The 11,604-nt window shown below is 43.3% G+C and overlaps 1 protein-coding gene across 1 annotated transcript; it reads right to left on the bottom strand.

The window, feature by feature from the left end:
* Positions 1-5,166: 5,166 nt before the first annotated feature.
* LOC311144100 (dnaJ homolog subfamily B member 11-like) lies at positions 5,167-10,718 on the bottom strand. Its single transcript, XM_084180070.1, has 10 exons — positions 10,555-10,718; positions 9,844-10,000; positions 8,844-8,941; positions 8,439-8,574; positions 8,174-8,316; positions 7,966-8,048; positions 7,825-7,882; positions 7,377-7,488; positions 6,834-6,993; positions 5,167-6,386 (listed from the first exon to the last, which is right to left on the bottom strand). The coding sequence occupies exons 1-10, from the start codon at positions 10,626-10,628 to the stop codon at positions 6,322-6,324; spliced, it is 1,086 nt and encodes a 361-aa protein (XP_084036196.1). The 5' UTR covers positions 10,629-10,718; the 3' UTR covers positions 5,167-6,321.
* Between the last annotated feature and the right edge of the window lie 886 nt (positions 10,719-11,604).

Raw genomic sequence — 11,604 nt, 5'->3', positions numbered from 1 at the left:
CTTAAGCACCATAACTGTTTCAGCCCATCAATATCAGACCTTAATTGACCCACTGCAGAGCAGGCAGGAGCTATAATTAGCTGTTATCTGCTCCTTTCTCATAAAGCATCATGCATGTACTCTGGAAGAAGATGATTTCAAAGGACCGCTTGGTCCAATGAAGAAAGGTCTCATCTTGGGAGTGGGTTTTATTTCCAGTTAAACAGGACAGGCAGTGATGGAAGAATCTGCATGTTCCGCTGATGACTCAAAGTCCACGTCATCCCTGTTTACTCAGTCATAATATTCCTCCCTAATAGCATCTGATCTAATGCCAGATTGCAGGTTAGTCATTGTTGACAAGAGTGACTAAAGTGCTATGGCAATGAAAGGGCTGTGGAAACAACAGGGCACAACACAGGCCCGCTATTCAATCAATCACAGATTTTTTTAAAACTGCATTGCAGGTTCATTCAGAATGTTTAGGCAACATTAAATGTGTTAAATGTGTAATGGTATTTTTAATGAATAGGAAATTATAGCCAGGCCAAAATGGATAGCCAGGCCAAACAATATACAGCCACAGCCAACAGTCCACAAACAAATTCAACCACTCCAACACACACACCGTTACATATATGAAAGATCCATTCGCATAGGTCTCTCCATCTCCATTTTTTGACCAGCGTTTCTTTACCTCTGTCCCACCCCAGGCCAGGTTGCTCTCTCTGCTCTCTGGTCCCATGCCTGGGTGCTCCTGCCTGCAGCCACAGGCCAGGCAGAGGAGAGGCTCTGTTCGAGGCCCCTGCCTGTCCAATGTCAGGCTAAGTGCCTCTGACAGCCCACCGCACAGTTATTAACTGTGATCCGCCACCACAGGGCCGGGCACCGCCGAGCCGAGGGCCCAGAGAGAGGCTCCCTCCACTAGCTAGCTCCCAAACAAAGACTGCTTTGACCCAGTGCCCTCATAGCCCACACTAATATATATTTACAGCATTTCATATGCACATACAGTATATATTTTAAATCAAAAATCGAATATGGCCCCATTCATATGGACCGGGCCCCCGGTCCTGCCTGATGTTTAGAAGTGTCCTGTAGGGAATCTGAATCCACAAAGCCTTCAAACCCTTGATAGTCTTTCTTCTTCCCTCAACCTTTACCCAACACTATGTATTGGCTGAGTGCAAAACCGTACAGTCAAATTCATTCAGTTTGATCATTTATGAGTGATTATGCCTAAGGACATCCCTATCCCATTGAAGTTTAAATGTAAAATGGTTAAGGTAAGGGTTAAGGTTAGGTAAGGGTTATGGTTAGGGTAGAGGTTAAGGTTAGCGACGTCCCAAGGAACCCGAATAGCACTAACAATGCCCTTTCATCAAGATAGGTGGTCCATACCACTGTTTATCATCTACAGGCCCTAGAGAGACTGCCTCCTCTCCTCTGCCTTGCTAGTTGCTATGCTTTCCTGAGGATGTGGGGAGACTGGGAGAGAGACCCAGCAACGGTCCCTTCAAAGGACATAATGGGTCATTAGACTACAAAATTGGGACAGAAATAAATAAATGTTTGAGGGGGGAATAGGAAGGATAGACAAAGTTACAGTACTTGACTGAAATAGGTTCCTCTACTCATTTTGGGTGCCTTTACTGTTTATATTTAGGTGCAGGAGCTCCGCAATACATTTGAGCTAATATTCTATAAGAGGAACAGGAGCTGAAGCAGTAAAACATTTGAGGTGCCAATACTCAGTTCCGGTGAGCTCCTGCCCAAGTCAAGCACTGCAAAGATACTGTACATAATGACAGCTGACTATGTTTAGCCCAGAGCATTTCGATAAACAGCAGCTCTTCCTTCAGTATCAGAAGTGCTTAGTCGCTGAATGTAAAAAAAACTAAAACCACTTTTCCTGCCCGCATTTCCCATAATTACATCCCCACAGTTCACTGTTGAATAGTTGAGGCTTTTCCCTTTGAGGTGACTGGCTTTTATATAGCAACACGACAAACACAGTGAAGCTACGGCCGTCCCCAGCCGTGTTCAAAGCTACAGTGGGAAGAGCAGAGGACATGGCTGACATGCATTATTCCTTACAAAAGCTGCCTTTTGTTTGCTTTATGCTCAGATCCCACAAATTGTAGGCTTTGTCAGTCACCATTTTCTTTTTCTTCGGGTGCCCTTTTCTCTTCTTCGTTCCCCCCTTCCGAGACAGATGTTGGTGCTGCATTGATATCCACACAGATGAAACAGATGACATGTCTGTTGTTGAACTCATCCCTGCTATTGCTCTGTGTGTAGGTGGGGTTGGGGGAAGAGGGTGCTTCTTTTTCAGGCATAATAACTCATCAATATTTCCTGTGACAATTGATTCCATATAAGTAAGACAGACGGCCAGATGTTGTAAATGTTTGCACCAGTACAACTTTTGCACTTGTTATTTTAAGAAGGGAATAAAGATACAAAAACAAGGCCATGTAAAACACTAAAAGTGTAACTTATTTTGTTTCTATTCCCTCTGAAATAAAGACTAGTAAATCTGTCCCAGGGTGTTCAAAATTAAATTAAAAGAGGAATTCAAAAAAGTTATCATAACTCAGAGAGTTTTAGTACATGTCATCATTACTGTTTTTTGGTTACTACTTCTCCCACTGCTACCATACTGAGCCAATATCCTCCAAACTCTTAAATCCCAGCCCCATGCACACACACACACACACACACCCTCCCTCCTAAACCCCAGTCCCCCACAGACTGTAAGTTGCTTTGGATAAAAGCGTCTGCTAAATGGCATATTATTATTATTATTATTATTATTATTATAGGATCAGGCTCCATTAGCTGAGCACACTGCCAAGTCAGTACAGGTCAACACAGCCACTGGCGCTGCCTCTGCTCGCCGCTTCCCCTACCACTTCCCTGGCTCGTGGATTGTGCAGTTAGACATCACAACATGTGCTCCTCTTAACCCCAGGGCTACACTTAGAGACTCATTACTCTCAGAGTCAAGTATGATCGCTGCGCTTATCTACACATTTACATTTTAGTCATTTAGCAGAGGCTCTTATCCAGAGCGATTTACAGTTAGTGAGTGCATACATTTTTTCATACTGGCCCCCCGTGGGAAACGAACCCACAACCCTGGCGTTGCAAGCGCCATGCTCTACCAACTGAGCTACACCAACTCTCTACTCGCGTCCCCACAGAGCTCTGTACTGTGGTTAGACTGGCTGAGGTCCAGAGGAGGTACGTCAGCCCATCGAGGCAATGCTCCCCTCTTGTGCCTCAGAGGGGTAGTTCACCATTCCAAAATCAATGTTTGTCAATTCACATTCCTAAATGAATAGGAAAGATAGTTACCATCTAAAATGATGAACGTAGACCGTGCCATTCATCTGGGTTGCAGGCATATATATGTATTTAGCTGGATCTATTGTGGGACTTACGCTTGTCTCACCAAGACTACATGAAACTTGAAACTTTGAGGCTCGGCAAAATGTGATTTTGGAGTGAATTATCACTTTAATGGCCGTAACAATAGGTGAAGATGTATAAACTCTGTTGGGTCTCTTCCTATATGGCTCTGTATGTAGCATGAGAGCGCTGTATGTTGTGCTAATGAGAGGTAAAACACAGAGCCTTTATACACCCTAATCACCAACCACCCCTGCTTGTTGGGTCTCATCCAGAGTGATAATGACTAAGGGATGTGTGGTGGGATATGGAGGAAACTCCCAATACCACAGCCCTGCTATCTCTGTGGGAGTTCATTATACATACAGACTGCACACAGATACAGTTTTGCACAGTTTGGACACCAAGCCATCATTGTAAGACAGGATAAATAAATAAAAAAGCTATATCTGCATGATAAACCTGATTTACTACCTGATAGAGATATATTGGGTAATCAGTTTGGGGGAAGCTGTGGGGAATGCACCTCCACACACACACACACACACACACACACAGGAGGACCTCCCATGTATTCACACACACACAAACTTGTATGCTGGTGGACAGACGCGCATATCACCACACTATAAAAATCACCATACTGAAATGATTTGAGCGGACATCCCCTGCCGCACCCTAGCAGACACCCTGACAACCCTCCCCCCACAGAGGTGAAGTAGTGGGTAAGAAAGGCAGAGGGGAGGGATAGGGAGGCAGGTCTGGTATGGAGACAAAGTGACGCGGTTGAGATGGACTCTACATCCCAAATTGCACCCTATTCCCTATATGTAGTGTACTACTTTTGACCAGAGCCCTATGGACCCTGATCAAAAGTAGTGCACTATATAGGGAATAGGGTGCCATTTGGGATGTAGCCTGAGTCAGTCGGCCCCTGGAGTTTAGGAGAGCAGCGACAGACAGTCAGAGTAAGTGGAACCAGCTCGGTCACAGAGGTCAGATTAAGATACAGAGTGGAGAAGTGAGTGAGGGGTTAACAGTGACGAACGGACCACACACACACAACATTTCTCACAACACTACAGCCCTGTAATGTCACCAATTAAGTCAGACAATCACAGCAGTGAAACCATAATTAATGCTAGAGGGAAGGAATAGCCCATCAATAGCCAAACAACCATCCACTGATCACTCACAATACTTCATCCTTAAAGCCAATGCCATAATAATCATGTTATTGCAGTCACATAACCAAGGTGTCTGAGGTGTTGAGGGCTGGCCTGGAGAGAGCGAGATCTATATAGAAAGCGAGAGCGAGTGGCCCAGCTGAGGTTACAGCCCTGTGGTCCTCTGTAGCTCAGCTGGTAGAGCACGGCGCTTGTAACGCCAAGGTAGTGGGTTCGATCCCCGGGACCACCCATACACAAAAAAATGTATGCACGCATGACTGTAAGTCGCTTTGGATAAAAGCGTCTGCTAAATGGCATATTATTATTTATTATTATCAAAGTGGTGACAGCAGACACCCTTTGCTGCCATGCTTTACACTTGCTGCCCTCTACTGGTAATATATTGAGACTACAGTTACTCCCCTTTACTGATGTGCACGATAGAGATGTCAATTTGATGACAATGAGGTGGACAGTGATGCTCCAGACAGGCAAGACAGCGCAGGTACACACGCACACAGTATAAAATATCTTACACCCTTGACAATTGACCACTGAAAATTCACTCCATCAATTTTGTTTAAAGCATAAAGTAACCTGTATGTAAGGTTATTTGACCAAGTCATTATTTATTATAAACTTCATTGAAAAGTACATTTTCCCGTCTGTACTGTAGCACACTGGAACACGTCCCGTTATTTACAGTAGTCTCTTTCTGTCAGGCAGAGCAGTCCAGAGAACATAGGGCTGTGTCTGAAATGGCACCCTACTCCCTTTAAAGTGCACAACTTCTGACCAGAACGCTATGGGCCCTGGTCAAAAAGTAACACACTGTATAGGGAAAAGTGTGCCATTTCAGACACACCCATAGTCTGAGAGGAGAGGCAGAGCAAGAGGTGTGGATGGTGGTGGGAGGCAGGGCAGGCTGGAGATGGGGTCTCCAGACCAGGATGATATCCTTGCCACCCTGACGCTGATGAGGCAGCTCCAGAAGCACACTCTCAAAGTGGCCTTTCTTTCAGCAGACAGAATGCTAACTCAAGACCTTGCACCACAAAGAATACATCTAAACATACGATCCAATTCAACGAAAGCAAAACAACTAAAATGTTGTTTGTTCTTTCCTATTTACAAGTGTTTTAAGACATTACTGAACAGGAATACAAAGGAAACTGGGTTAAATTACAGAATCGTTTGAAGTGTCGGAGGGGTCAAAATCACTTGAGGTTAAATTAAATGGCCTAGTACAGTACTACATTCATAAAACTGTTAGGGGAATAGTATTCCAGTCTTGCTGATGTCCATGAGAAGTTGTTGACTTTGATTCCAGTCCAGCTCCTCTTCTAGAGCTCAGTCAGGTGTGATGGGTTTAACATTGGAAATGTGACTTTTAATGATCCAAGATGTCTGTGATAGTGGATGACAATAGCTGACATTAAAAGATCCAAACTCTCCAAATTGATGCAAAGAAGTAATTTGTAATTTGAGGGGGAATTATGGTGGAAGTAAAATCAAAACAAATTGGGCAAGGGCAAGCAAATTAAAAGGATAAATACGCTGTTGTTTCGACCCATTGATGTTAAATATAACAAGGACTTCTTTAAAAGAAACTGAACAACATCAAGCCACCTTCAGAATGTAGAATATTACAAAACAAAATCAACCCATCCTGAGAACAATCAAAAAATAAATACACCCCTATGCTTGCTCCTTTGTGTGTGTGTGTCACAGAACTCAGTCCAGACTGTCTGTTGGTGTGTTAGTATCCCTGTAGTCCATTGTAAACCTTCTGTACTGACGATTGCTTCAGAATCCCCCTCACTCCTGAGAACAACAAAAGCAAGGCCCAATTTAAAGTACTAAGCATTATGATCATAATTATGACATGTTTCAGAACCATTCATAGCTGACAAGTTAATCAGTACTTTCATTGTCTTCTTGTCAGTGGCATAAAGTCTAAGGCTCGAAGACAATTTATTGTGATGTATTTGTCGCCTATGGTTTGTACATTTGTTATTTGAAATATTGGGGTGTTAGCCGAGGACCCTAGAACTCTGAGGCCGCCCCCGCCTTGCAGGAGCATGTCCTGCGCCTCTGAGTCTTGTGTACATTGTTAATATGCATAATCTTTATGGAAGAACAAAGTCCATACCTGATATGCAACATGCAGTTTACCTTTTACTGATACCATCAATGGCAACTCAACATCATCCTCAAGTCTAATAGATCATTACAAAACCCTTTCCCCATGTTTATCAACTTCCTCCTTACCCTCTTTCTGATTGTCATCCAGCTGTGTCTGTGGGAACTCGATGTCAAAAGAGACAATGAGAGATCCACGGATGTTGTTGTTGTCAAAATTGGGCAGGCCTTCTCCCTTCTTCCACAGCCGAGCACCAGGCTTGGTGATCTTGTCCCTCACAATGTGAACCTGTCACAGGGGCAGTCACAAGTCAATGAGGTTGTTATTGATTCAAAGATGGGTCAATTTTGGATCAATCATTCATTCCAAACCCAGATTAAGCCTACTCTGGACAAAAAGCATGCTCAATGGAGAATATCCATTGAAAGTTATTTTTAGTCCAGGAATAAGCTTCATTTGGGTCGGGGAAATTGGCCATTACATTTGATTACATGTTGGAAAAACAGTTCATGTTTATTTCTTGGTCTCCACTGGGAATCTTGTTTTTGGTCCTGATTAAACATGTAGAATCGGCCACAGACAGTTGGCCTGAGTTGGGGGGAAAACGACCCAACGCATCATTGCTAGTTAGTAGGCTGTAGCTGGATAGATGTGTAGGAGCCTTTACACACCTTATGTCCATCGAGGTGTGTGATGTCTATCTCAAAGCCAACCAGAGCCTCTACCAGGGAGATGGTGACATTAGTGTACAGGTCATCTCCTCGACGCTCAAACACTGGATGTCTGGAAGTACACACACACACACACACACACACACATTAATAATAATTATTCAATAAAACAGCTTCCACTGACAACATATTACTGTACAATAGAAACAGGCTAACTAACAGAGTGAGAATGCATTTGCATAAAGCAAGCATACAAATAGATATAAACAGAAGGGCCAAGACATAGACAACGCAAGTAGAGTACATTCCCAAAATCTTTACATAACAGAAATGTATTCACTTGACAGTTTGAGCTGTACTGAAAAAGGTATTAGACTCAGAAGGATAGATCCGCCTAGTCAGAATCATTATATAATATCTGAAATAAGGAAATGCATGCTGCTCTTACTTCATAACTTTGATGCGGAAGCGTAGATCCCCTGGCTCTCCGTCGATGTGAGGTTCACCTGTAAAATATATTATATTATTTATATACAATGATTTTACCCTTGTTACCCATGTTATCCTGACAGTTGAGTAAGTAGCTTACCTTCTCCAATGAAAGGGTACTCCATCTCATCTCTCACTCCCTGTTCAATCTCCACCTCCAAAGTTCTCTCCTCATTCACCAGCCTGGGATCATTGAGAGAGTCAAATCATAACCATTATTATGAAACTATTATCTTTATTACTGAGCATGTAAAGAAAGACCATTGTCTCCTGTGTTATCAGTCTCAGCCAATAGGACAGTGACTCACTTTATATTGGGGCACTCGTCACACACTACTTCCTGGGTCATCTGGAAGCGTCCAGGTCCGAGCTGCGTCGTCCTCATTTCCTGTCTGCAGTTGCATTTCCTTTTCCCAGGGGCCTCTTTGGCTACAGGCTTGTTGCGCACAACCTGGGAGGTACATATAGGTGATATGATGAGAGTGGTAGGTATGTGTTGGACTAGAGTAGGACTGGTGAAGCACACCAATCGTATACAATATATCACAGACCACCATCAGTGATTAATAGTACCTCTACAAAGTTCCCAGAGTGCACTTCTTCGAGTGTGACCTCCAGGTCTAGTACAATGTCATTTCCTCTGGGAATGTTCCTGTCCTGTTGTCCTTGCCGGTTTCCTCCGAACATGAAGCCAAAGTCCCCAAAGAAACTGTAAGAGGTGATGGGTTGTGAGAGAACAGTGATGCCGAAGGCATTCTTTGATTCTTAAACCTCACATGCTTAGGCCTACAATTGCATATAGGGTATGGCTTGTAACTGGAATACAGACATCATTATTTTACAACACTAGTGCCTAGTAGTATAAATTAATGGAACGCTCATTAGGTATTGTTAAGCACAGGTATATGTATGAATGTGTGACTCCATCATATACAGTATTTATGGTAATTAGGTAAACCTACTATTAGGTCAACCTACCTGGAGAAGATATCATTGTGAGAACCATGGTGACCCTCTTTCAGACCATCCTCTCCGTATGCATCATACTGCTTCCTCTTCTCATCATCTGAGAGCACCTAAACAGCACAACATCAGGGACTAACTAATTAAAGTAACAAAATAAATGGTTTCGTTGCATAAGTGAATTTGCAACATTGTATAAACTTTACTTGCAAACACTTAATATCAAATTTTTAAAAAACGAATAGCTCATCATCATGCAATTGTCCAAATTTGATCTCTTTCGATTTTGTTATGGGATTAGTTGTCACTCATGATGCCATTGGTATGAAAAATGTATGCACTCACTAACTGTAAGTCGCTCTGGATAAGAGCGTCTGCTAAATGACTAAAATATAAAAATATATATAAAATATTGGTGCACATCATAGAAACTGTCACTGAGCCGGTCCGCGTTCTCCACGTCATGTTTTCATGAGAGCAAGCAGACCACAATATGAGCCAATCAGAGGCAGCCACACGGTCTTCTTGGCCAATCAAAAGGCTTATGTCGTTGCCAACGACACTCCGCGGTTTTCAGGGATACAGTATTTTCAACCTAACTTCCTTTACCCCTGAAAAACAAATGTAGGGACTCCGCTCAGGCGTCTTTTTACGCCTGCTACGTTAGGTTACCAACAACAACCAAATAGGTTGCATCAGTTTCCTACAAAATACTTTTGTATCGGTGCCTCGAGCGCGTCCGCAAATGAAATAGAACGAAAACCCTAATATACACCCTTGCTAAATTAGAATTATAAAAAGGTTATTGGGAGAGAAAGCAATAAAGAGCTAGCGTTATCTCTTAAAACGCAACTCAGTTTCCGTTCAGATCTTTTAAATATCTTAATGACATGAGCATTGTTTCTGATGCCACAAATCAGACATCATTATTTATTGGTAAAACAAAAAGGGCCATTCAAAGCATTGGCAGAAAAGTTATATAAGATACAGGGAAATACAGTGGGTAATTTCCTACCTCATAGGCTGACCCCAGGTCTGCGAATTTGTCAGCAGCAGTAGGGTCATCGGGGTTTCTGTCAGGGTGAAGCTGGAGAGCCAGCTTTCTGTAAGCCTTCTTGATGTCCCTCACAGATGCCGACTTGCTCACCCCCAAGATCTTGTAGAAATCTCGCCTGTAGAGAAAGGTGGAAATGCGAGGGGGAATCTAGCTACAGGGACTCTTGTAGATACAGTATTTTCCATTCATGATAGGGACAAGTGGAGTAGGGTTCACAAAAGTGTAGTTTGTCTGTAATAATTTTTGCTTGTGTATTGTATTTATGAAGTAAAAAATTCTAAATGGGAATCACCCAGAACGATTCAGATTGATATCAACTGCTCTCTTTTGAGAGTACAAAGCCAGCGGGCAAGCTAGCCCACTCTTCCCTGAGATGGCATTAATTCCCTTGACTAATATGACACAACCTACACACGATTCACGATACTGGAAACAAATAATCAGGCAAGGGTGATGTTGACTACCCTATCGGACAATACATTTATTTATAGTGTTGTTGAGATTGCTTATTTTCCTCCTCCAGCTAGTAGCTAACTAGCCCTTTTACACATGGAGAATGGGGTTCAGAAGCGTAGACCAATCACAATGAAACATGTGTAACAGCTAGCGACACTGCGTTCGACCGTTGCAGAATCGGTGTGTTCGGGTAATATAGAAACATGTACTTACCCTGCAAGCACTGCCGCAACAAAATACAGGACAAGACAGCAAACACTGCACAGATTCATCCCTTTAACGGCCATAGATCCCAGTTTCTTCAAGAAACCAACAGAACAACCCGGCTTTTGATATTGGCTTCCTTTCTGTCACTTGCCCTCTTCCTTCTGTCAAATCAGAACCGCCCACTTGCTACCCGGAAGTCCCGCCTCTCGTCCGAGCCCGCCCGCCTACGGTTAAAGGGGATACATGGTCAATGAGCTGTCTGCATTGGCCATGCAGCGTTTACGGTGATTCCGCCTCTGGGCATTCATACTGTAGTTCTTGCACTTCGTGGAGCAGCGCAGAGCTGTTGTGAAGGAAGTTGTCAAGGAAGTGAGTTGCTGTTTATACAGGACCTCCCGCCCCCACCTACCGTCAACCAATCATGACAATGCGGAGCTATACCGCGCTATATGGAGCCCTCCACATTGTTACAACATTTGGGAGGCGCACGGCTATGCGGTACAGAGCTCAATTTGGCCTCTGCATGCCTTCCAGACGCTCCACAATTCCGTCACACCCTCCATACAGTCTGACCACATTTTCTGATCAAGCATAAATTGGCTTTTAGCTACAGCAACAAAAGCCGGTGTAAACTTTTGCTATATCTTTGCAATATCTTTTTTAGTGGATAAATGTAGGATGTGCATCGGATTTCAGCAATATCTCCAATAATCTATTAATATTCTCCCTTCTGTCTGATTGAGAAGGGTGCAATTGCGGCCCGCAATTCCTGTATGTGGTCCTCTGTAGCTCAATTGGTAGAGCATGGCGCTTGTAACGCCAGGGTAGTGGGTTCGATCCCCGGGACTACCCATATGTAAAAATGTATGCACACATGACTGTAAATCGCTTTGGATAAAAGCGTCTGCTAAATGGCATATTATATTATTATATGTGGGCATCACAGAAGGTTGGTGGCACCTTAATTGGGGAGAACGGCTCATGGTAATGACTGGAGCAGAATCTGTGGAATGGTATCAAATGGCTGGAGCGGAATCTGTGGAATGGTATCAAATA

The sequence above is a fragment of the Coregonus lavaretus genome (assembly GCF_964263955.1).
Source record: "Coregonus lavaretus genome assembly, chromosome: 16".
NCBI lineage: Eukaryota > Metazoa > Chordata > Actinopteri > Salmoniformes > Salmonidae > Coregonus > Coregonus lavaretus.
The sequence above is the reverse complement of the archived record's forward strand: the minus strand, read 5'-3'. Positions and strand labels throughout refer to the sequence as shown.